The sequence below is a fragment of the Gouania willdenowi genome, chromosome 16, assembly GCF_900634775.1.
Source record: "Gouania willdenowi chromosome 16, fGouWil2.1, whole genome shotgun sequence".
Lineage (NCBI taxonomy): Eukaryota > Metazoa > Chordata > Actinopteri > Blenniiformes > Gobiesocidae > Gouania > Gouania willdenowi.
In genome coordinates, this window is record NC_041059.1 from 14,394,361 (window position 1) to 14,419,598 (window position 25,238).

At 37.1% G+C, this 25,238-nt stretch overlaps 3 protein-coding genes across 3 annotated transcripts in view; all 3 read left to right on the forward strand.

Annotated features, from left to right (window-relative positions):
• The window catches only part of atp8b2 (ATPase phospholipid transporting 8B2), a 36,377-nt gene extending 28,340 nt beyond the window's left edge, over positions 1-8,037 (forward strand). The window contains 6 exon segments of the mRNA XM_028470811.1: positions 1,174-1,397; positions 1,482-1,565; positions 3,078-3,323; positions 3,448-3,586; positions 4,814-4,944; positions 6,655-8,037. Coding sequence (XP_028326612.1) covers positions 1,174-1,397; positions 1,482-1,565; positions 3,078-3,323; positions 3,448-3,586; positions 4,814-4,944; positions 6,655-7,167 — 1,337 coding nt within the window. The 3' untranslated portion in view covers positions 7,168-8,037.
• Positions 8,038-9,852: 1,815 nt separating this feature from the next.
• Positions 9,853-18,413, forward strand: il6r (interleukin 6 receptor). Its single transcript, XM_028470791.1, has 10 exons — positions 9,853-10,048; positions 13,031-13,555; positions 14,361-14,484; positions 15,309-15,493; positions 16,317-16,483; positions 16,588-16,732; positions 17,403-17,431; positions 17,523-17,580; positions 17,675-17,771; positions 17,864-18,413. Exons 1-10 carry the CDS (start codon positions 9,967-9,969, stop codon positions 18,078-18,080), a joined length of 1,629 nt encoding a protein of 542 aa, XP_028326592.1. The 5' UTR covers positions 9,853-9,966; the 3' UTR covers positions 18,081-18,413.
• Positions 18,414-18,763: 350 nt separating this feature from the next.
• Positions 18,764-25,067, forward strand: riiad1 (regulatory subunit of type II PKA R-subunit domain containing 1). The gene is made up of 4 exons (XM_028471340.1): positions 18,764-19,119; positions 19,213-19,289; positions 23,316-23,362; positions 24,511-25,067. Exons 1-4 carry the CDS (start codon positions 19,039-19,041, stop codon positions 24,579-24,581), a joined length of 276 nt encoding a protein of 91 aa, XP_028327141.1. The 5' UTR covers positions 18,764-19,038; the 3' UTR covers positions 24,582-25,067.
• Positions 25,068-25,238: the final 171 nt, after the last annotated feature.

Sequence of the window (25,238 nt, forward strand, 5' to 3'; positions counted from 1 at the left end):
GACTGAGATTTATCACTTATTGCTTAGATATGGTTGGTTTCCTACATACTTTCTATGTTATGTATATGTAGAAGTGCAAACTAGGGCAAAACAAATTAATATTAAAAAATTACAAATTTTCCTGCATAAAATTTGTGGCCCTCTTAAGATCAAACTGGTCCATATCTGACCCCTGAACTAAAATGAGTTTTACACCCCTGTCATTGATCAGTGTGTGTGTGCGTGTGTGTGTGTGTGTGTGTGCGTGTGTGTGTACCAGGGTTTCGTTCAATGACATTTATCAGTTACAATTAGGCTTTTTTAATTACCCATATCCAATAATAAATTCAATTATGATTACAGTGACCTGTATTTTTTCCAATTACAATTCAATTATAATAGTTTTTTTTATTTTCAGAAAGTCAATTTGCTATTATGTTTTCAAGTACTAAAGCTCAATTACGATAAATCACAATTACTGAGCCTAAACTAAATAGCCTAATAAAAGTTAACCTTCCTCTTGTGTTAGCTTTCTGTTAGCATCTCTTATGATAAATGGTCCAAAATCAGCTGTAAAATACACTAAAAACAAATATCTATCATATAATTTCTTTCCTATCTATTGGTTACCTTGTTAGGCTTCCTCATCAATGAAAATATAGCTTTTAATATTTTTGGTGTGTGTGCCTGAGCCTTTTTTGTGACAGTATACACCTCGATTTCATTTTTTTTAAAATGGTTAAATGTGGAAATCTTTATGTGAAACATATTTTAATGATTGTTGACTACATATGTCTAGAAATGTAACATGTTTCCCCAGTTTTTTTATAGCAATTACAATTCCAAAGTCAATTATCCAAACTCAATCACAATTTCATTACGATCACAACAGCAACAGATTTTTCAAATTACAATTACAGTTATGCCATAATTGTAATTAATGATCAATTCCATGATTACAATTATAATTGACCCTTAGCCCTGTTGTGTGTGTGTTTAACTATAAGATTGGCCCTTATGAAAATAATAGTTAGACTTCACTCCTCCTTATCTAACTCCTTTATTTAGAAAGTTTATGAATATAAACTACAAACTGTATAATACCTTCAAGATTCTCCAAAAATGCAGTGCAAAATCTCTCCTTCTCACGTACACCTGCTTTTTTCTTTCTCCGTCCGCTCTGGGCTCCAACAGGCGCTCACATTGGAGTTGGGATCTCGGGCCAAGAGGGGATCCAGGCCGTGCTGGCCAGCGACTACTCCTTCTCCCAGTTCCGCTTCCTTCAGCGACTACTTCTGGTCCACGGCCGCTGGTCCTACCTGCGCATGTGTCGTTTCCTCTGCTACTTTTTCTACAAGAACTTTGCCTTCACCATGGTGCATTTTTGGTTTGGATTCTTCTGTGGTTTCTCAGCCCAGGTTAGAGAGAAGAGTTTTGGAGAAACACATCAGGAATAAGGGACTCACTGGGATTCTCACTGTGTGCCTTTGCTTCTCCTGTAGACAGTCTATGATCAGTACTTCATTACGCTCTACAACATTGTCTACACCTCCCTCCCTGTGCTGGCCATGGGGATCTTTGATCAGGTTTTAAACCCTATTACTCTTACCAGATGCTTACACACTAACCAACAGATTTAAACAATAAGATCATTTCTATTGGGTCATTCCATGTCATTTCAACAAATGGCCCACGCACTTAAGTCTAAAATTATTTTGTAATTTTTACCAATTGTTCTATGATTATTCAATAGGCACATTGTAGATTTTTAGTTTGATTGGAAATAAAACAAATTTTTAGATATGGTAATTTTAGTGATGGGGTATGTGTCAAAATTCACGATAGGTGAAATAACCCAAAGTTGCATAAAGAAACATTGTTTTACATCCCAAGAAAAAGTAATATTTTACCTTAATTTTAAACAGAAATCAGATGTTTTCTTACATTCCCACATGGGCCAATGAAAATTGAAAAAAAAAAAGAAAAAAAAAAAGCATTTTTTTCGGATTTCGAGAGACTGTCACCCAAGAACCAATGCGTATACAGTATCTGAGAAATCATTATTGATTTCAACAGTCTATGTTCATAGCTGAAAACTCATAATAATACAGGGAGCTGACTCAAGGCATATGCAAAGTTGTTTACTGAAGACCCAAACATGTCCATGCCCGAAACCCCTCAAAAAGTATTAATCTGATCAAACTAAAAATGTACAGTGTGCCTATTGAATAATCATGGAGCAATTGTTAGAAATTTCCAATTTTTTTGAAACCGCAGTATGTGGGATGTGTTAAAATGAAATGGAATTACCATTTTTATGATGTACTAATACTTTCAATATGGTCACATTTTGCTTGAATGTGGACTGGCCATCTGGCATACCGGGCATCATCCCGGTGGGCTGGTACAGTCATCTACATCTTTTGTTTTTTTTACGAGTGAGTGGAGGCAGACATGTTAACGTGTGGCCAAAAATTGTCCAAAAATGTGGCAAGAAAAGAGTGTAAAATGACTAAAATGGGCCAAAAGCAGTAAAGAGTGGCCAAAAAAATGGGCAAATGAAGAGGAACTAGGTGGTATTTAAAGGCAAAGGGTTGCTTTAATGAGCAAAGTATGGCAATCAAGTGTGAAAAAATTGCAAAAATATGGGACAAAAAGAGACAGAATCTCGGGAAAAGAAACGAATGGAATGTATTGGGCAAAAGTTTGCTTATTTCAATGAAAACTGGCCCAAATATTTTTAAGAAAGGACAAAAAATTGATAAAAGTGTCAAAAAGAACTTGTATCAGGCAAAAATGGGACAAAGGAAGTTGCAAAATAGCCAAAGGAAATAAGTAAAAAGGGGTTGAAAAGTGTCTCCCTTTTAAGCTTTTTCTGGGTGAATAATAAATCAAATGAAGACATAAAGAGCCACATGTTGAGCATCACTGACTTAATAGCGGCTTCTGATAATGTAGTGGGCTGGTCTGGACACAAAATGCTGAATTTTTGTCCAGGTCCACCCCTGGCTTGAATGCAATATATTTTGTACATAAGAAAAAATACTTTTCAGTGTAATCTTCTTTTTTAATCTTCTTCTTCTTCTTTTTCCACGCAGGATGTTCCTGATCAGAGAAGTTTGGAATATCCAAAGCTTTATGAGCCTGGGCAGCTTAACCTGCTTTTCAACAAGAAAGAGTTCTTCATCTGCATTGCTCAGGGCATTTACACCTCACTGGTGCTGTTCTTTGTCCCTTACGCTGTGCTGTCCGACGCCACCCAGAGCACCGGTGTGCCCCTCGCTGATTACCAGACCTTTGCCGTCACCACGGCAACAGCACTGGTTATTGTGGTCAGCGTACAAGTGAGTGAGCACAAAGTGGTGTGAACTCTTCTCGCAGATGTTGACTGCTATTTCCAAGCACAGTTTGTTCCACCTTGATAGGAACATTCTCTTTTTTCAGTCCGTTTGTTTTGTGACTTCACAGATCGCTCTCGATACAGGCTTCTGGACAATATTCAACCACGTGTTTGTGTGGGGTTCTCTGGGGACATATTTCACCATCATGATTGCTCTGAACAGTCAGACCGTCTTCAGGATCTTTCCTAATCAGTTCCACTTTGTAGGTTGGTACTTAGCCACATGCTCTCAAACTGCAAGAAAACCACAAAATACTATAGTTCTGGCCCATAAATGTATTCACATTTCACACAGTTTAAAAAAAAAAATGTTTTAACATGTTTCTATGACCCATTCTTCCATTTTTCTATCTATCCATCTGAAATTGTCCAGCATCCTTTTCATTAATGCTGGATGTTGCTGAAGAAAGTTAGGCTTCCCTTATAGATATTTGAGGGTTGTGGGTAAAACTCCAGGGATTTCTGTTGACTTGTAAGTTAGTGGAGGTCAATGTTGCTAAATTACCCATACAGGATTTTTTTTTCTTTCAAGTGTGTTTATCTGGGACAGGAACAAACTGGAATAGACTCCAACACAGAGACTGATCCTGGATAAGAGGATGATAGATGAATGGATGGATAATGACACAAAGTCCATCATTTTGTCCCTGGGGTCTTATAAGATGTTACACTAAGTATTTTGGTAAAACTTTACTTGAAGTTTCATAAGTTTTATAAGTGTAACATCTTATAAGATGTTACACTAAGTATTTTGGTAAAACTTTACTTGAAGTTTTATAAGTTTTATAAGTGTAACATCTTATAAGATGTTACACTAAGTATTTTGGTAAAACTTTACTTGAAGTTTTGTACATAAGGCTGACGTTACGCTGTCATTATCTGTCATTAGCATGAATAAGGTGTCACTAAGGCTGTGATTAAGTGGAGTTTGCTAAATTATGACACCTTTGGAGTTATGTTGGCATTTTTTGGGTTAGGTGGAGGGATCTAGTGAGGTTAGATAGGGTTAACACTTAATGACAGCCTTCATGACACCTTATTAATGCTGATGACGGGTGTCATGTTATAATAATGACAGCGTAATGTCAGCCTTTATGCTATAAAACATCAAGTAAAGTGTTACCAGTATGTCTTTATATAACACTGTTAATGTTTCCAGCACTAAATCCCTCCTGATTGGACACATTATTTGATCCAATATCTTTTATTAACATTATTTGATTATTAGAATTGGAAGTTATAGTACAGAAGGTACGTTTACACAGTACAAGTTAATAAGTTTAAATTTAGAATAGAACAGAATTTAATGACATAACTTCTCTTTAACTCTCCAAATCAAATATTTTAAATGATTTTTATTTATGTGTGTGGAGTGGGATGTTTAATGTGCTTTTTGTTCTCATGTTTGTGTCCTGTTCATTTTGAAAAAAAAAGGAAGCTCCCAGAATACGTTGATGCAACCAGTCGTGTGGTTAACAATTGCATTGGCAACGGCAATATGCATCGTTCCAGTTTTAGCATTCCGCTTCCTCAAGCTGGACCTCAGACCTCAGCTCTCTGACACAGTAAGAAAGACACATCAGTGGTGTTTCAAAACTGTGTGTGTTCACATTCTGTCCATTAGAACTTGGTTAATGATTACCTGACACAGTAAACAGCTGCCGGGTGATCACATATTCATGTTTACCGTCATTGTAGGCTAAATGCCCTGCAAATATTGACTCATTCAGTGTAACCTAATGACATAAGTAGATTTAAGTGTAGTTTAATACCAGCAGGGTTTTCATCACTCAATACGTCTATAGCTAAAACCAATGTGATTCAGAAAACGTTTGCTTTTTGATGCTGAATAAATAGTCACAGATTTTTTTTTTTAGAACTTATTAAGTTGAACTTTTAATTGTGTCTTTCTAACCCAGTTTGTAAGAAAAAAAATGAATGACATCACAAAAAAATATAAAATATAAAATTCTTTGTTTACAAAAATACTTCAAATCAAAATATTAAAAAAACACAATGATCAGGTATGATGCAGAGTTTTGAAAACTACGACTAGATTATTGTTATGGAAAATTCTCCTTCTCAAGTATTTATCCTGTAAGATGTTTGAAAGTGTGCTTGTTTGTTCAGGAGACCTATATATATACTGTATATATATAAGTTATTTGTAAAAATTAAAAAAAAGAATAGGCATAATAAGCATGAGCTTTAACCTACACCTTTATGATTAGTTTAAACTTTATTGTTTTAGATTTTGTGTTGAAGGTGAAACTTCCATGTTTGCTGTTGGAGGTGTTGTTCCTTTGTTGGCTAATTGAGAAAAGAACGAATCAACTGAAAACTGAATATATTTCCATCAAAATGCTGGACCATAGACCGGAATAAATAGATTTTTGTCCCTTCACTGTTGTGTATACCCGTGTCCACTGCCAATGTTGAGCGTTCATTCAGCTGTTAAAGGCAGGCCTGGATCAGGCCGCTTCTCTGCTAAATCGCGTGTCTTGCATCGTGTAGTATACATGGGGTCACGAGAAGCGATTAACACCTCACGACCAGCTGCCAATCAGCAATCGTATGGTCGTCAGAAAATCAAACATGTTTGAAATCCTTGGTCGCTCCTCGTGAGAGTATCGCACTGTTAAAGCAGTGCCACGGACCGGCCTACCTCAAACTCTCACACTGCGCATGCGCAAACACCTAGGACTGATGTAGAATTGACGGACTGTACTGCCTACGTCTGTCCAACCAGTTCCTGGTCCATCACATTGCCGTCTTTTCTTTTTTAAATCTCTTTTTACTGATATTTGCAAGTGTCTCTCCACTTCCAAGTTCTTCTTCTTCTTCTTCTGTTTTAATGGCGGCGCTTCAGAGTTCTTCTTCTTCTTCTAATTTGGATGTTGCATTTCTGGAAACAAGACCCCGATGTGTCGTGTATGAACGTACAGTGTGAGCAGTCAGATCGTGGGGGAATCTGTGTGTACTATGAAATTGAATCCTGGCGACGCCACTGGAGACAAATAACCTTTTTTCTAAAGTCATCAAACTATGAGGTGTAACTGTGAATGAATATGGTTTTAGGCTCCTGCATGTAATTTGATATTCTATGCTTTTTGTTATAATGTGTTAATTGTACATTGATCTTCAAGGTTTTCTTCATCATTTCAATCCGATTTTATCAGTTTAGATTTGACAAACACTAGCCTTCAGATGGGTGAAGAGGTTTGTTTTCTAAATTGTGTTCAATTTTAAATATGCATTTATTCACTGTTCCTCAGGTGCGTTACACTCAGTTGGTCCGTCAGAAGAGACGTAAGCCAGCAGGTGTTGCAGGTGCATGGCGTGGTGCAGGCAGCACCTCAGAAGGTCGTCTCCTGGCCCGTGGCAGTTCCCGGAGGTCAGGCTACGCGTTTGCCCACCAAGAAGGGTTCGGAGAGCTCATTACATCAGGGAAAAACATGCGGCTCTCGTCCCTGGCACTTGCCTCCTTTGCGTCAAGACACAGCACAAGCTGGATCGAGACCCTCCGCAGAAAGAAAAACACCCCCACACCACCCAGCACCGCCGGGGAGAGCAGCCCAGCACAGAGCTGCCTGTCGGGGTCCGTTCCTCCACTTTCAAATTCTTCTTCTGTTCTTGGCAATTCACAAGAAACCCCCATCGAAGAGGAAACAGATACAACTCCTGTTGACAATACACCATCTGAGAAGGTTTTGTTCTCAGTGACATCACCAGCTTTATCAGCAGCTTCTAAAGCAGCTGATCATCAAGTATCAGCAGAGGACACATGATGAAGACTGAAACATTTATTGACAAACAAAACAAGGCCTATGAACGAAAAGAGAGAGAGGCTACTAGCCTACCACATATACATTCTGGGTCAGGATTGGGGTTAATTATAATTGAAATCACGTAATTGATAACTAATTACAATTATGCTGTAACCGGAATTGTAATTGAAAAAATATATTGCCGTTGTAATTGTAATTGAGTTTAGATAATTTACTTTGAAATTCTAATTGCCAAGAAAATTCTATGAAAAATTGTCACTTTTGGTTTAGTGGGTTTGAGTTAGGATATAATTTTATTTAAATTGGGACAACACTATTTTACATAGTATCAATAGTGTATATGTCACTGATGTTTATTACAAATTTGTTTATATGCTAAATTCCAACTGTTGTCCCTAGTCTGGCTTTTACATAGGATATTATAATCAATGCACTAAAATGTAAACATAAAGATGCTAAAATGACACCATACACACATACAGTCATCACAACAGGCCTATAAATAACAAGCATACACAGAAATACACCGAAATACAAACGCGTAGGTCACTTGTGGGCTGTTTTTAAGCACTATATAAATAAAAAAAAAATTGTAAAATTGTAACTGAACTTTTATAAATGAGAACATATTTGTAAGTGACTTTCAGGGGAAAAAAATAATAATTAGAATTGAATTGGAATTGGAGGAAAATGCCAGTCACTGTAATCATACTAAAATTGTAATGGAACATGATAATTGAAAACATAATCATAATTGAACTGTAATTGAAGATGGAATGTTGAAATGTTTGAAAAATATAATTGACCCCAACCCTGCTCAGGGTTAATCTGTTTCTTCATGTTCATAAGGAATCTATTTGGTTCAAAGGATTCAGGTCCGTCCATCCAACAGTTACTCAGTGAGTGGAACATACAATGGATGAGCAGGTCCTACACAATGCCTTGGAGATGTTTGCACAACAACTGCAACATTTTGTGCTTTTTTTCTTTTTTTTTTTTTTCAGGCATTTCCCAAGACGTGACTGTTGGTTATATTAGCTACGCGCTGTTCTCTCAAAATAAATGGTTTTTATATAACTCTGCTGACACAGACTTCCTCAGAATATAAATTAGAGGTTTGACCGTTGGCTTGATATTTTAGATTCACTTCTAAGCCCCAAAAAAAGTTTCCATAAAATAAACAAGGATGCTATGATATCTTCTATGTAGTTCATTTACCACTAATCCTCACCAAATGTTTATTTAGTTCATTCTCAGTGAGAATGCATTTATTTAATTTGCAGAAAGATTGGTAACTTTGTCCTCTTTATCATGTGTTATCTTTATAGATTTGTTTTACATTTGTGTTTTTACATCATATTGATGTGTTTATAAAGGCTTGGTTTGGTTGCACTTACTGTACAGTCAAAGGAATTTTATTCTAAAGCTGGATCTGTTTTTGGTCCCACTTGCTTGTGTTAAAGGTTTCATTTTGAACCTTTATTTAACCAATGACAATGAAATCCATTTCCTGTAGGTTCTTAATAATATTGTGTGTGTAAGTTTATAATAATTTATAATCTTACAGGCTAATGTATCAGTTAACGAAAAGAGGAATGATGAATTATTATGACTTGTGATGTATTATTTTATAATTATTCTTCTGTTTGATTAAATATGTATAGCAGTGAATGTTTGTTGCATTTTCCCACAGACCTAAATAAGGTGATCAGTGAAAATAACTATGCAACAGAATAGAGGAACTTGCAACACTGGAAACTCTTAACGGTGATTTTTTTTTTTTTTTTTTTTTTCTTGATGGATTGTGGAATAAAAACATTATCTCTGTTCTTCAGGTGTCCCTTAATGTGTGCAAACTTAATTCACCTGAACTCGCCATTTGAAAGTTTGGTTTGACTTTATTTATTTGTGCTTTGAGTTTAAAAAAGTATGATAGTACAAAGAGTCCAAAGAGAAATAAACTCATGTGGCTTGCGTGAAAAATGGCATGAAATAAGCGTACGTCTCAATCCAGAAACAGGCGTACGCGTGTAAAAATGTAACAAAAATAAAAATAAACAAAATTACTGAAAAAAATGTACAAAATTACAGAAAATGACAACAAAAGTACACAAAAAGTCAAGAAAAACACAATAAATGACTTAAACTTAGGACTAACAAACAAGCAAAGCAACAACACAAATACACAATTTGACTCCAAAAAACATGTATTTTTAAAGGAAAAATATGCAAAAGGAAACAAAAATAATGAGCAAGGCAACAACAATCATACAGAAAATTAAGATAAAAACTCTGTCGTTTCCTGTATTAACATTCAGATTGGTCATTATTCTAAATGCTGGCATTAATGTTGATAATGTGGCCCTTAATCGATCAAACAAACATTTTTGCGGCCCCCGCTGTGATAAAAGTTGCTCCACCTCTGGTCTATCGACAGTATAATATTGTGAACTCAGTGTATCGTCCCACCTCTATTTATTATTTATTAACAGATTTACAGCAACGACCTCAAATATTGAGATAATGATATTGGCCTTAATAATGCAGATGATATGAATATTATGTACAGTAAATGATAGTATTGTTGTGAGCGTCCTTGTGTTTTATTTTTGGATGAGGAGGAGGATTTCCTCCCTCTCTAATGGCGCAGAACAAGGGGAAGAGCTCTGGGATTTCGCAATAACGACTTTTACAGAGTGCAGGAGGAACTTTCATTGTGACTGCTTGTAAGATTGTTGTCACTTTCCGAAGATGTGAGGGAGCGTGTGTGTGTGTGTGTGTGTGTGCCAGAGGGACGGAATGGGCTTTCTGCTCCTGTTGGTTTGCTTTGTGAACGTCTCTCTGAGCTCTGCTGGGTTGGACTCAGACTGTCCACGGAAAGGTAGGCTCTCTCTGTCTGCTTTAGGACTAAAAACAACTGTTTAAACGATGTGTGTTTATTTTAAAACGATTTACAATTTTCCTCACCAATGACAGTGTCAGTGACCCCAGGAAGAATAGCAACAGCTTTCCCTGCTGATAATGGGGATCCTAATAAATAAACATAAAAATAAACTCCTTCCTGGGTGTGTGTTTCCCAGTAAAACACATTCTTTGTAAGGGTTACATAACAGGCTATGCTTATTATTTAAACATCTTTTCCCTTTCACAGAGATGGTAAAAGTACTAGTCTTCAGCTCTCAAGTAAAAGCATAGATACTTGAATAAAAAAAATGACTCTGGTAAATATAAATGTCTTGAAGTTGCTCCCTTACTTAAGTAAAAGTTTTTTTGTTTTTTTCTTTGAAGTATGTGCTACTAAATATACTATAGTAAAAAAAAAATATATATATATATATATATATATAATAAAACAGCTTGTAGTCTACAGGTACATACATGGAAACAAGTTCAATCTGTTACCACTGAACACCTTGAGAATTTAGCACTCATAATAAATAACATTTTTAAATAAAATGTGTAAGGAAAAAAAAAAAAAAAGTGCAAATGCTCAATAAAATTCAGAGCAGCTTTGAGTTTAACAATTTTTAGAACCAGTTTCCACAAGTTTTAAAACATTTTAAACTCAAAGCTGCTGGTACATGGAAATAAATGACATCTATTACCCTTTATGAAAACCTGGAGAAATTAGCACTCATTATAGATAACATTTGTAAATAAAAAAGTTTTGCAAAAAAAAAAAAAACGGGGAAAAAAAACACTCCAGCTCACAATTGATAAGCTGTGATTCAATGAGTTCTACTATGTTACAGTGGTTCCCAAACTGGGGTACGTGTACCCTTAGGGGTACTTGAACACCTCTCAGGAGGGACACCGAATTTTTTTCCTCATCCATCAATAATAATTTGTGGCACAACTCTTTAAAATACACCAAAATATGAAGTTCAAATTCTAAAACAAGCAAACCATGAGAATAAATGAATAAAAGGGCCTAAATTCAAGGTTAATGATGGACGAGGCACAGGAAAAAGTTAAGACGATCATGCAGACACATGTAATGTATAACATGAGCAAAGGGGTACTTTCGATAAGAAATATAGGTTAAGGGGTACATGGGGCAATAAAGAAACACTGCACTATGAGTCTTATACAATGCTAACCTAACAATGTAGTTCACACAGAGGTATCTTAGATAAAGAAAGGTTCCATATTCATAAATCAAAATTCTCAAAATCCCTTTCAAATTTTCATTTTTTTCTTAATTGAGTTTAGTTGTTATATGATTATTTGAACATTTTTGAAAAACAAAAAAGGTGAAAGAACTCTATTTGATTTTTAAACTTGCAATTTGTCAATAAGATTTGATGTTTAAAAAAGAAAAAAAAAGAAGTACTGTTGATTGATATTGTACTCATAAATAAAATACTCAAGTACATTAAAAAAATAAAAAAAAAACACAAAAAAATTCAAGAACAAGTAAAAAAAAGTAGCTCAATTAAATAGTACTCAAAGTAAAAGTTGCTAGTTTTTTTAGAATGGCCAGAATCTACTGAATCTGACCACTTTATACCAAATGTAAACTATTTGAGTGAACAGGATAATGTCTGACATTATTTAGCCTTAATCAAAAGATCACAATCAGGTCTAGGAGTATGATTCTGGCTTTGGGTGCGAGAAGTTCCGGGTTCTAATCCCGGACAAGCCCCCATAAATGACGCCATAACAGAATTCAAGGTTTATCAAAGTATTTAATAACACATTTATTAAAGTTCTTAAAAGTACCAACATAATCAGAAATATCTCAACAAAACTAAAGGGACTGGAGATCCTGGACATCATAAAAAATACATTTCACCTAACTAGCTGTATTATAGCTAATCTAATACTGCTACTTGGTGTTAGTTAGCCTTCCTCTGATGATTGGCTCTGTGACAACCAAAAGGGAAAGAATGTTTAAGGACTGGATGTGTAACAACAAAGTTAAATTTAGAACCTATAAGGAAACCAGTGAGTGAAGAGAACAGACTGATAAAATAGGAAGTTGTAAAAAAGTGGATTTTTATCATGTATTGTTCATTTTAAAAGTGCCTAATCCCTCAGTTCTAAAGACTCACTTAAATCCATACAACACACACACACACACACACACGCACGCACACACACATAAACAAACAAACAAACCAAAGGTCAAACTTGTGTTTGTAATGATGAAGGCCACTTTGGGCCCATACTAAGAATCTAGATTACCTCTTATCGCACTAACTTTCAGGATTTAATCAGTGTGTGCTGGACTACAAAGCTGGCTGGAGTTTCATCACCATAGCAATTTATGCTGCAGAGCTAACCTGCTCGCGACCTGGTTTTTCTCTGGCTTGGATGTTAGCGAGTCCTAAAGCCCCGCCTCCTGACCAATCAGATCTCTTAGAAAACATTGATAGATCCTGGTTGGTGCTGTAACAACAGGGTTGTCTTTGGTCTGCATTATGGATTGGAATTATTCATCATTTTAAACTTAAGCAACCTGGTCGGGACCAAGTTGTGAAGTGAATCAGATCTGAGCGAGTATAAAAGCTCCGCCTTCTGCTGTGAGCTGCACTAACAGTGTTGCTGTTTGCTGTCATCATGGGTTTATATTAACTATATTTGTTAAAGATGATGAGCTGTTCCCCCATTCATTGTAAAGACGCTCAGTCTGCCAGTTCTCTCCACTGATTGGTCAGAGGCTGCAATCTCCACCGCTTTTATGGGCACGTGCACGTACCGAGGCTGTAATCACTTGGCTTAAATTAGACGTTTGTAGTAAAGCTCATATCTGAAAAAGAATGATTTATTTGTTCAAGCCAGCTAATGGAGATTAATCCAATCTAGATTTGTAGTATAAGTTTTGTGGATTGTGGTTAATGTGTGTGTGTTTCTTGTGCAGAGCTGCCTCCTGGTGTTGTGGTTGCTGTGCCAGGCAGTAGAGTGCACCTCACCTGCAGTGGTGATGTTAGAGTCGATGGAATTAGAGTAAACTTCACCAGAAACTGGCCAGCTACTAAAAAGAACATGTTAGTCCAGGATATAACCTCAAATACTGGAGAAAGTTTAAATCACAGCGATGAAAATTCTTCAAAAAGTAGAGCAGGGGAAGGACCGTCCTCTAATTCTACTGAGAGGGTCGTCAGAACCGAAGACCCAGAACACACAAAGGATGAATCAGACCAGAGTGATGCAGAGATGGACTTTAAGGTTGGACATGGTGAAGAAGAGGAGAAGGGGGGAAGTAGGAGCATTCAATCCAGCCCTATCTGGAGGTGGATGAAGAAGCCATTATGGAAAGAGGACAAACAAAGGATCTCATATGGAAACACATTGGAATTGGAATCAGTAGGAATCACAGACTCTGGTAATTACACTTGTCTCCACAGAGATAGAGACGAATTCTCTGTTAAGCTGATCATTATGGGTGAGTTTTGCCTTTATTCCATATATATTATCTGTATGTTGTGCTGTAGATTTATGTACAGTTAGTTTAGTTATAAGTAGTTTGTGTTGGTTCAACAGAGGAACAACAAAATCTGAGGATTTGTTTCTTTTTCTCAGAATACAAGTGAGATGCTCTATTACAGGGGTCACCAACCTTTCTGAAACAGTAAACTCCTTCATAGTCAATGTGAAAAGCGCTTCTTAAATACTAAATGTTCACGGCTTCACTTCAATTAGAGGGTAAGATGATAAGGAAGGCTAGCAGTAACTTAAAGAAGTAGGAAACGTTAAAGTTGCAACACGTAACACTTCTTCTAATTTAAATTCATGCAGTTTCATTTTCATTACATTTCATAGAAAAACGATCCTCGTCCTATTGTAATAGCCACTCACATGTAACGTTTGTAAAATGTAACAATTGTTGAAATTGAAAATCCACCTTGCGTTTTTGAAAATATGTCTTGTCATATTATACTGTATATACTGTAACATACCACAACCCATACACCATTTCTGCAACACTTAAATACAATTTCTCATAATATTTCAATGGAAATAAACATATAACGGTGGTCATGTACTGTAATACTAAAACTTTATCATATGCAGCAGTATTTAACTTAAGTACTAACTACATGTGTCATATGTATTTGTTTATTCAAGTCAATTAAACCATTTTGATGGCACACAGTTCTTTTAAATATAATGTGTTACTATTTCAGCATTAAAGTGTACCTATAGTTCTCTATCGTTGACTCAGTAGGCTGTTGAAATTTGTGATTCAGATCCTCCAGAGAGACCCACAATATTCTGTTACAAAAAGTTCCCGAGCAGTAAAATTCTCTGTGAATGGACCCCTCAGAGGCCAGTGGTTACACCACCCAGCTGTCACCTGTTACTGAATAAAAGGTAAGAACGGATGAACTGTCGCTGTGGGTTTGTTATGTGTTGAGCAGCATGAGGCACGTCTGAAGACAAAATATTTTCATCAAATAAAGCACTGTGATGCCTCAGATCAATAAATTAAAGATCATTTGCTCTTCGAGTGTAAAAGATTGAAATCTCTGCTCAAATGTATGTTTGATCTCCACTGTACACACTCTCTTATCGACATTTTGGCAAAAGTCTTGTGCATTGCATTGTGGGATGTGGAGTCCTATTAATGGACGGATAGAAGTTTTGTTTTTTACTTAATTTTTACCCTGATTTATTGTCTTTCTTTACCAGACATGAATGACAGTGATATGCTTGACTCCATGTTTGTTCTAGTTTGTTTTCGGTATTCCCCCGTAATGTCACCTCACTCCACGAGACATTCAAATTCAGCCGGATTCGGATCATTCTGTGCGTAACCCCCCCCCCAAAAAAAAAAAAACCATCTGCCATTGTTTTGACACAACAGTCTGTTTTTGGGGCAAAATCAAAAAATCACACAAAGAAAATAAAGTAAAAACACTTCACATTCGTCTACGTGACTTCACATCCCACAATGCAATGTGCAAAAGTTTTCCAAAACTTTCAAGCAGCAACTTCACCCTTTCATTCATCTTTTTTGAGCAATTGATCGTCTATTTATTGATCTATGAGACCCACACTATGTGTTCACCTGATAAAATGTCCTCCATGATATTCTGAACATCAGTTTTCAAATGCCAAATAAGGTTTTCATTGGCTGCGTGTAAGTGGCATTACTGCATCTCAATGTTTCTCAAATCTTCCGTCCTCATTCACAGTCCCTCAGTCCGTCTAAACTTCACACACTTGCCATGCTCATACTCTGTACAACACTCCCGGTGTTGGTGCGCTGTGGACTTCAATGACGATGACCAGAGAAGCCCCTACATGGCATTCTTATGTGTCACGACCTTTACAGGCAATGCCATCAGTGACCTGCTGCATTTCACCCCTTTGGACATTTGTAAGTGTGTGTGTGTGTGTGTGTGTGTGTGTGTGCATGTGTGCGTGCATGCGTGCGTGTGTGACCAGTCCACTACATTATCAATGGACACCATGTAAAAACCCTTATTAAGTCAGTGATTCTCAACATGTGGCTCTTTATGTATCTTAATTTGAATTATTATTCCCCCAGAAAAACTCACATGGGGAAAACTTTTTAATCCCCTTTTTACCTATTTCCTTTGGCCATTTTGCAACTTCCTTTTTCCCATTGTTGCCCCTTTTCAAAAAGTTCTGCATTTTTTTCACACTTTAACTATCCATTGCCAATAAATACCTCTTTTCTTCATTTTTTGTCTATTTTAGCAAGTTCTTTTTGACACTTTTATCAATTTTTTGTCCTTTCTTTAATTTTTTCTGGACACTTTTCATCCAAATAAGCTACTTTTTGCTCAATAAATACTACTTGTTTCCCTTTTTCCCACCATTTCGCCTCTTTTTGTTGCACATTTTTGCCCTTTTTCACTATTGTTTGCCACAATTTGCCCATTTTTCGGTCACTCTTGACTGATTTTGGCCCATTTTACTCACTTTTCACTCTTTTCTTGCCATGTTTTTACTGCTTTTGGACCAATGTTGGCCACTTGTTAACAGGTCGGACTCAGCTCGCTCAAAAAAAAAATGAAAAAACTAAGCGGACCGAACCAGCCTACTTTGGATCAATGGCTCACCGGGATGATTCCCAGTATGTCAGATGGCCAGTCCACCCCTGTGTGCGTGTGCATGTGCGTGTGCTTGACTTTCAGACTGATGACCTCACTGTGTCCCTTGTGTTGATCCCTCAGTGAAGCCAGACCCTCCATCAAATGTGTTAGTCCTGCCGGAGGAAGGACAGCCGACAGCAATTAAAGTCAGATGGAATTTACCGACGTCCTGGAAGCAAGACAGCCACTACGAATTGGAATACGAGATCAAATACCGTCCACTCATATCCTCACCTGAATATGAACAGGTGAGCGACTTAGACAACGGGACTGCATCCCCATTTTAACTTCATTGAAACACCTGAAACAGAAAGTAATTTATGCATTATTTTCTATATATGCATCTGTATAGACCACTACCATTAAGGGCTGGCGCCGCCACATCATTGTTGACGCAATTCCAGGTGTTGAATATGTGATACATCTCAGAGCCAAGGATGAGTACGACGGCCTTTGGAGTGAGTGGAGTTCACCTGTCTATGGCAAAAGTTGGACAGGTAAGCACACACACACACACACACACACACACACACACACACACACACACACACACACACACACACACACACACACACACACACACACACACACACACACACAAACACTGCTGCACACACTTTTTATCAGATAAATCCATTGTATAGGTATCATTGATTAATAAATTGAAGACCATTTGCTTGTAAAAAAAAAAAAAAAAGATGTAAAAGGTTGGAATTTTGTTTTCATGTCCACCGTAAACATTCCGTTTGTTAACATTTTTGCGTATTGCATTGTGGGATGCGGAGTTGTGAAGACGGGTGCATAGAAGTGTTTTTACTTGATTCTGATATCACTCGGAATACCAGGAACAAACTAGAACACTGTCCCCTTTGTCTGGTGACAAACACAAGAAAAGCAAAAACATCCCACAATGCAATGTGTAAAAACTTTCCCCAAAATGTTTACAGTAAAGACCTTTTTCCTTTCTTTTTAGGTTAAATTATGTTGATTAATTGATCTACGTAACGTAAACTATGATTTTATCTAAAAAAAAAAAAGATGATTGCGGTTAGCAGCTTTAAAACTGGTTTATGTTCTGAAATGTGTGTATCATTTATTTGTAAGTAATATAACAATATTATGCTTCAAAATCTGTTTCTCTCTATGTGTGTGTTCACATGGCAACAGCTATAACTGATGTTCAAACCACCGCAGTGGTAAGAGTGTTATGTTTTACGTTATATTCCATTAGATTGTATTTCCCATCACTAAAGCACCTACTCTCCTCTTTGTTACTGTGTTTACCAGTTTAACCTAACAGACTATACTGAAGGATCAGGTTCTGGTGCTGATACTGATGCTCTGGGTGAGAGAAGACAGAAATATTGTGGGGTCTGATCTGTGTTTTTGTCAGAAACACGTAAACATGTCTGTCTTACTCTATTTTTTTTCCATCACAGAATTGGTACAAGACCTCCCAATGACATCACATCTCTTTGTGGGGATCAGTGCCTTTTTCGCTCTTTTGTTGATCATTTTGGTTATTTACATTTTAAGGTGATAAATTACAATAAGTACGTATTAGATGTTTAATTCAAGCGCGTGGGCACACTCTAACCCTTTTCTTTCTTTTTGACGGTTTCCCCCAGACACAAGGACAGATTCATGTCTAAACTCTACAGCCCAAGTGTCATCACACAACGTGATGCTTTATCTGCACCTGTACCTACAGAAGGACAAGCTTTGGTAACTTTTACCCCGATGTGCTGCCAACAGCACACGGCAAACCACTGTGAAGAAAGAGAAGAAATGGAGGATGAAGCCATGCACTTCAACAACGCCAGTTATTTTTTTCTCCAGAGTTAATTTTGATTAACAGGAGACTATAGCAGCTATGTTATGTTTTAGAATAGAGTTGTGGTCAGTGTTAAGAAAAGGAGAAGATACTTATGGATTCTATATTTTTAGTTGGATGAAAACTCAGGAAAGAGCTTTTATTTGCTGGGAATCAATTGTTTCATCATCTCCACAGCAATTTGTCCTGATTAGTTTTGTTCCTGTGTTGTCATTTTCTAGTTGTGCCGTACAAGACGTGACTCAGTTTTTACACAGAAACCGTGGTATAATAAAGAGGGGAAAAAACACAATAGGTAGGTTGAAAGAAAAAATAAAAATGAAAAATAAAACTCATGAACTGTTTTTTTTTTTAACATTGTTTTATCTTATTATATCCAATCAATGTTTGGGTTCCACCATTGTTTGTGTGGATTGGGTTGGTTGTTGGACCTTGTTTTATCAGTTTTAGTTATCAATAGTGGGTTTTCACGGCGCGTCATCCATCCGGAAGTCGCCATTTTGGAGATAAAGCAGCAGGTCTACACAACACATATTGATCAGCTGTTAATAAAGATTCTAATCACATAATTGTATTTAATAAGTGGTTGACAAGTGGGTATTTAGATTTCTTATACACATTTTTCAAAATATAAGGGATACTGAAGCTTTGTTGGGCGGGTGGGACGGCTCGTAGTGGGCGCCAGAAAATTTCCCTTATTTTGAAATTCAAAACGTGACAGGTATGGTCAGAGTATTGTTTAATTTATTGATGGTGTAGTTTTACTTTGAAATTATACATTTGTAAACGTCCCTCGTGTCCCTTCACTGCCACCTGGCGGGCAGAGCAGGGAAATGACGTAGAGCGTCTACGTAGTAACCGCTGTTGCTATGGCTACGGCTTGTGAGGGGAACAGCTGACGGCAAACAGACACACAGGCCTTCAAGCGCCTACGACGAAAAATAATCCACATTAAAAAAAGAGTTAAAAATGGCTGGAAAAGAAGGCTCGAAGAAATTAAACTATAGTGTATTAAGTGCAGAGCAACAGGAGAAACTGCAGCAGTTTAAGGTAACACCAGTGAAAAGCTGAACATTTATACTACAGTCCGTGTGTTTGTTTGTTTGTGTTTATACCATTCGACTTGTTTTATTTCACTCTCAGCTCAAGACTAGAATCGACAACGAGAAATACATGAGATGTCATCCTGAGATAGATTTGCTGATCGGAGACTTTATCAGGTTTGAATTTCTTCTTTTCTTTTCTTAATGTAATAACTGACCACTACTGTATGTAGAATATGCTGAATGAACAAACAACTGATGGAAAACTGAAGGGATGCAACAGCAGAGGTCCACACTTCATAATATACTGTAGTTCATAAAAGAACAGGATTTAATCAAATCTTGCTTTTACACTAAAGTGATTTCAGCAGAATTTAGAGGAAAATGCATAACGCATCAATCCATTCAAACATATTATATATAAAAATCCCTTTTTTTCTCTATTTTTTTTTTTGTCTATTTTAACAAGTTCTTTTTGACACTTTTATCAAATATTTTGTCCTTTCTTTAATTTTTTTTGGATCCCTTTTCATCCAAATATGTTACTTTTTGCTCAAGAAATACTACTTGTTTCCCTTTTTCTCTACATGTTTCTTTTTTTAATATTATTTGCCATATTTGGCTCATTTAATCTATCCATTACATACCACCTAGTTCTTCTTCATTTGCCAAGTTTTTGGCCACTTGACTGATTTTGACCCATTTTACTCACTTTTTACTTTATTCTTGCCCTGTTTTTTTTTTTTGTTTTGTTTTTTTTACCACTTTTGGACCAATTTTGGCCATTTGTTTGCCTCAGCAGAATTTAGAGGAAAGTGCATAACGCATCAATCCATTCAAACATATTATGGTGGTGTAACGTGGAGAATAATTTCCTTGCACACCATGAACCCCTGTGCATTGTTTGTATTGGCAAACAATACATGAATGCATATGCATAAATACATAAAACAACAAAGATACACAAAGTACTCACAAAACGACTACAGGAACACACTAAAATAACAACAATATACAAAAATGAGGACCAAAACAGACAAAAGCTACCTAAAAACAATACAAAATTACACACAAAAAAAAATACAGACTTCAAAAGACATTTTCAACACAAAAAGAAGAAAAAAAAAAACACAAAACAACTAAAAAATATATATAAAACAACAAGGAAAAGACACAAAAAGACTCTGAAAAACATACAAAAATAAACAAAATGACTACCAAAAAAAAACAAAAACAAAAAAACAGAAAGATATACAAAATGACAAAAAAAAAAAAATCCACATAAAATGAAATAAAACATATTCAAAATTACACAAAACTGAAATACAGACAAAATCCTTTAACACTAGAAGTCCCACAGAGGTGTCAAATGAACTTTTTACCTATAAAACCCAGAGAGGTGTCATTTGACCCAAAGAGAACACAAAAATTATTTATTTTTAATGACAGTGTGGTGTGAGAAATGTGCAAAAGAACAACTGTGATTTGTTTTCAATGGTTTTTATTTAGAAGAATCTCCTTCATCCTCTTATTGAGACTCGTGACATACTTGGCACTGCCACGGTATCTCTCTCCTACATTTGCCACATGTGTATTTGTGGCAATGAACACATCGCACAGTTGCGCGATTGCTCTTGCAGCAATGGTTGATCTGACACTTAGCCCTTTTCCCAGGGCCAGGTGTAGGCGGTTGTTGTTGGCGCAGTTGCTCTTTGAGTGCCTTCTTTTCACTCACATGAGAGTTAGCCAACTCTCTTGCTAGCTGAACCAGGAAGTCCACCCGTCTCTCCTGCACCCCGGTGCATGCTTGATAAAGCAGATGTGCATTGAGTGCCGCCATGTCGATCATGTTGTAGAACACGGCGACTGGCCATCGCCGTGTTCCTGTGCGCACACTGTACTCCCGCACCATCTGGTCCATCACATCCACTCCGCACTTTGTGGTGTTGTATTGGGTGATGGTGTTTGGCTTCCTTTTGATGGTTTCCTCAGTCTCAACCACGCTGTGCATGCTGCTGAGAATGTAGACGGTCTTTTTTCGTTTGGGCGCATACACCGTCAGCGTGGCACCAGTGGTGGAAAACACCTAAAAAAGAAGAAATTGTTGTTATTATAGCGGTTTTAAACACAATGACACACTCAGAGGTGTTGATGGAATAAAAAAGACCAACAACATACCTGAGTGGTGAATTCCTTGCGGTCCATCTTTCTAGTTGACTGAGGAATTTCCCGGCGAATCTTGTTGACTGTCCCGAGGATGGTGGTTTTCCGGCTGAGCAGTCGTCGTGCAAGTGTCAGTGATGTAAAGAAATTGTCCGTGGTGACCGTCCTGCCTTTGTCCATAAATGGTTCCATCAGCTTCATCACCACACTCTAGAAAGTCTCTCCTCACTGGGACGACTGGGGTCCTTTCCAAGATATGGGAGGACATTGCAGATGTACTTTGTTTTCAAATCACAAGCCACCCAAAACTTTATGCCAAATTTGTCGGGTTTTGTTGCAATGTACTGCAGGAAACAGCAGCGAGTCTTCGATGGGAAAAGCTGTTCATCAATTGTGATGTGTCGACCAGGGTTGTAGCATGTGATGCAGTTGGTAACAAACGATCCCCACACATCCGAAATTGCAGCAAACTTATCTGTCTGCACTCGCTCACTGCGCGTAAACATGTCATCAAATCGTAGGTGACGCATGATGTCTTGGAAACGGTTTCGTGACATAATTCCAGTGATAAGTGGGTTTCCCAGGCATGCTGACCAGCTGTCACGCAGAGATGGAACCTTGGTCACCCCCCTCAAAATAATAACAGAAATAAATGCCATTAGTTCATGGAGGATCATGAACCAGTCCGTCTGCTCCGTTTGCCGTGCATGCTGAATAGTCCATTCTTGAATGGGACGGAGCATGCCAACAGTAATGAAACAGAGGAAGCTCTGAAGGCGACTCCTGATTCTTCTTCTGGCCTTTGCTGTTGGCTCTCCATCTGCAGCGTACGGTTCCATTGGAGTGAAACGGAGAATTGTACCCACATGTTCTTCATGCCACACTGTGCCCTCTTTCGCCGTCTCTGTGGGCTCACTCTCCAACCGAGCTCTCTTTTCCAGATGAGGAGCAGTCGCGTCATCTGCAATGTGAACAAATTCAAATTATTCTTTTCTTCGGTTTTAAATAAAAATAAAGTCAGGAAATGAAAATAGGATGTTTGGGAAATCTAACCTGAAGACAGCTCAGAGTCCGAATCCGAATTTGGCTGAAGGTTTATGTCCTCCCCATCTGAGTCACAAGGGTTTGCATTGTTCAGGATCAATTCCAACGCTTCTTGAGTGGTAAACCTTCTCTGCATTTTGAGTAGAATAAGTGTGGAGTGTCAGCAGGTGGAAGCAGCCAGCTATTTATTCCCCACAGCACAAAAGGCTGCATGACAACATGGTATTCCAGTGGTGTCCAATTCCGGTCCTCGAGGGCCGCTAATCAGCACACCTTATTCAAATGATCATCCAGCTCTGCAGAAGCCTGATAATCATTTGAATCAGGTGTGTTGGAAGAGGTGACTCTGTTTCTTTCAATGTTTGTAGTCTGTGTTTGTTCTCCCCCAGCATCAAGCAGAACGAGTTAATAAACGGGGCATTGTGACTTTAGCTTCCAGGGCACTTCCCCCTAACATTCCAGACTTCCATTGTTAGAGTCAGGCTCTCCCCCCTGCTGATTTCTCAGGTGATTCATTTACAAATGAATAGAGGCAAATTGTAGCCATCAGAGTCGTCAGTTTGGTCCTAGAGTTCATTTGACCCTGCTCTGGGACTTCTGGGGGGATATAGAAATCCCTGGGACTTCTAGTGTTAATCCCCAGATTGGTCATTATTTTAAATGTTGACTTGAATTCTGATCATGTGGCCAACAGATCAGATGACCTGTGGGTTTATGGCTTCTTCATATCTGACTTAAATTCTCTTTGTTCAAAACATGAAAAATACCCATATTCCTGAAGGTAAATCACCTTGTACAGTATATATTGCAAAAGACAAATTTTCTCCTGATAGTCTAAACTTCCCTCAGAAGTAACAGATACAATCTTTCTCTAACATTACTGTAGGGAGAATATGATTATCTTCTGTTGGTCGTTTTGTAACATTGAACATCTAAACTCATTTCATATCATAATAGAGATGATGCTATTTCAACCTTTTGGCTTGTTTCTTGCAGAAATGTACTTCACAAAAGACCAGCCGACATCCGTGAGTTTGCAGCAGGTGAGCTGCACACAGAAATGTTCCTGTTTAGGAAAATAAATAATAAAGACTCAAATATTTAATTTCATATGTGTTTCAGATGGAAAAAACCAAGACTATTCCGTCTTTTATCTGGTTTTGTTGTTACAACGTGTAAATAATTCAATATAAAAATAAGGTCTGTTGCAATAATTCACTGAAGAGATACTGAGCTAATCGTCTCAAGCAGACATGGGCACCTGGTGGCCCTTGGTCTAATTTTATGTGGCCCCAGAAGTAAACATAGAAAATGACAGAAAAATACACAAAACTAAACAAGAATACATAAAAAAAAAATAATACAAAAAATCACAACATTGCAGGAAAATACAGCAAAAGCCAAGAAGAACACAGAAAATACTCCAAAAACACACAAATCTACTACAAACATGACTCAAACCAACAGTACTAACGACAACAGAAATACACAAAAAATACTCAAAATAAAAAACGCAAAATGACAACACAACTTCACAATATGACTCCAAAAAACATATTTTACAGAAAAAATACACCGAAGGGAAACAGAAATGCACAAAAATCACATAAAAGTACTATGAAAACGTATTTGTTATTTCCTGTGTTAATGCTCAGATTGGTCATTAATTCTTAATGCTGACATGAACGTTGATTATGTGGCCGTTCGATCAAACAAAGACATTTTCCAGGGCCCGTTAGCCCTCATTTAAAGAAAATATATATTTCTATATATTGACTATCAATATATTACTGACTGAAAATGAACATGAAAATATATTTCATTATATCATATATTTATATTATATTAGGGGTATCCCGATCTGATATTGATATCGGATATCATCCAGAAAATGGATTTTATTGGACTGCATCTAAAATTTCTGATATATATTATATTATATTTATTCAATTGTAGAATACTGTAGATATTATGTTGAAGGTCAAAATTTATGTAACCAATTGGTTAATAATAAATGGGTCAGTTTTGCTGATCCATACATTGTGAAGCGTATTGCTAAATATATAATACATATATGTAATTACATGTATTGTCATATTTTTTGTAATATAATAAAAACAATATTCACTTATATGTGGGCTGTGACAGAAGTTGCCCACCTCTGATTTTAAAGCATCTCTTGTCTTTTCAGATCACTTCACAAAACCAGACCTACTTAAGCCCACTGGCTCCAAAACAGAGGGAAACGTGTGCACAGACTGAGACGCGACACATGTGATCCTCTTCCTTTGTCTCAGTGAGAGCCTGAACAGGGAGTGCAGTTTATTCTACATGTGCAGGAGGTGATGAGCCAGTTTAGGAGATGTTTCAGTGTCGTCCGTTTTAATGAGAGGACGTCCTGTGGGTATGATACTGAGCTGTTTGTTCCACCATATAATGAGTGTAAACACCTGCTTCATTCTTAATTGCGTCCCATGGACTGTTGCTAAGTGAACATATATTGTAGCTAGGCAGATTAGCTCACTGATCCTGTGATGACATTAGTTGGTTTATTAAGTTCTAGTTTGCTTCATCCTTGATGTTCACTTTGTGAGGAAACTCATTGATTTTGACTGTTTGAAGTGAAGTGGTCACCCTCTCACTTTACTGGACTTCATTGTTTTGCATGTGGCTGAAGTTACATAATCAACACATTCATTTAACATTCAAATGTTCTGCAGGATGATGAAGCTCTACTATTTTTTTTAACGGAGGATTTGTTTTTTTTTTTAGAGTTTTGTCATATTGGAAAGCAACTTTTGCACATTTTTGAGTAACTTCTTTGAAAACAAAAACAAGGTGACAAACTAAAATGTATTACACATCTTTAATGTTGTTTATTTGATTGTTTTTCTTTTATGTTTTTTCATTATTTATCTA

Bases quoted from the DNA above. Each gene is read 5' to 3' on its own strand.
- il6r (XM_028470791.1), top strand. From the start codon at position 9,967: ATGGGCTTTCTGCTCCTGTTGGTTTGCTTTGTGAACGTCTCTCTGAGC. The intron at 15,494-16,316 runs GTAAGTGTGTGT...TTGATCCCTCAG, and splicing joins TTTCACCCCTTTGGACATTT to TGAAGCCAGACCCTCCATCA. The intron at 17,432-17,522 runs GTAAGAGTGTTA...TGTGTTTACCAG, and splicing joins ATGTTCAAACCACCGCAGTG to TTTAACCTAACAGACTATAC.
- riiad1 (XM_028471340.1), top strand. From the start codon at position 19,039: ATGGCTGGAAAAGAAGGCTCGAAGAAATTAAACTATAGTGTATTAAGT. The intron at 19,120-19,212 runs GTAACACCAGTG...TTTCACTCTCAG, and splicing joins AGAAACTGCAGCAGTTTAAG to CTCAAGACTAGAATCGACAA. The intron at 19,290-23,315 runs GTTTGAATTTCT...TGTTTCTTGCAG, and splicing joins CTGATCGGAGACTTTATCAG to AAATGTACTTCACAAAAGAC.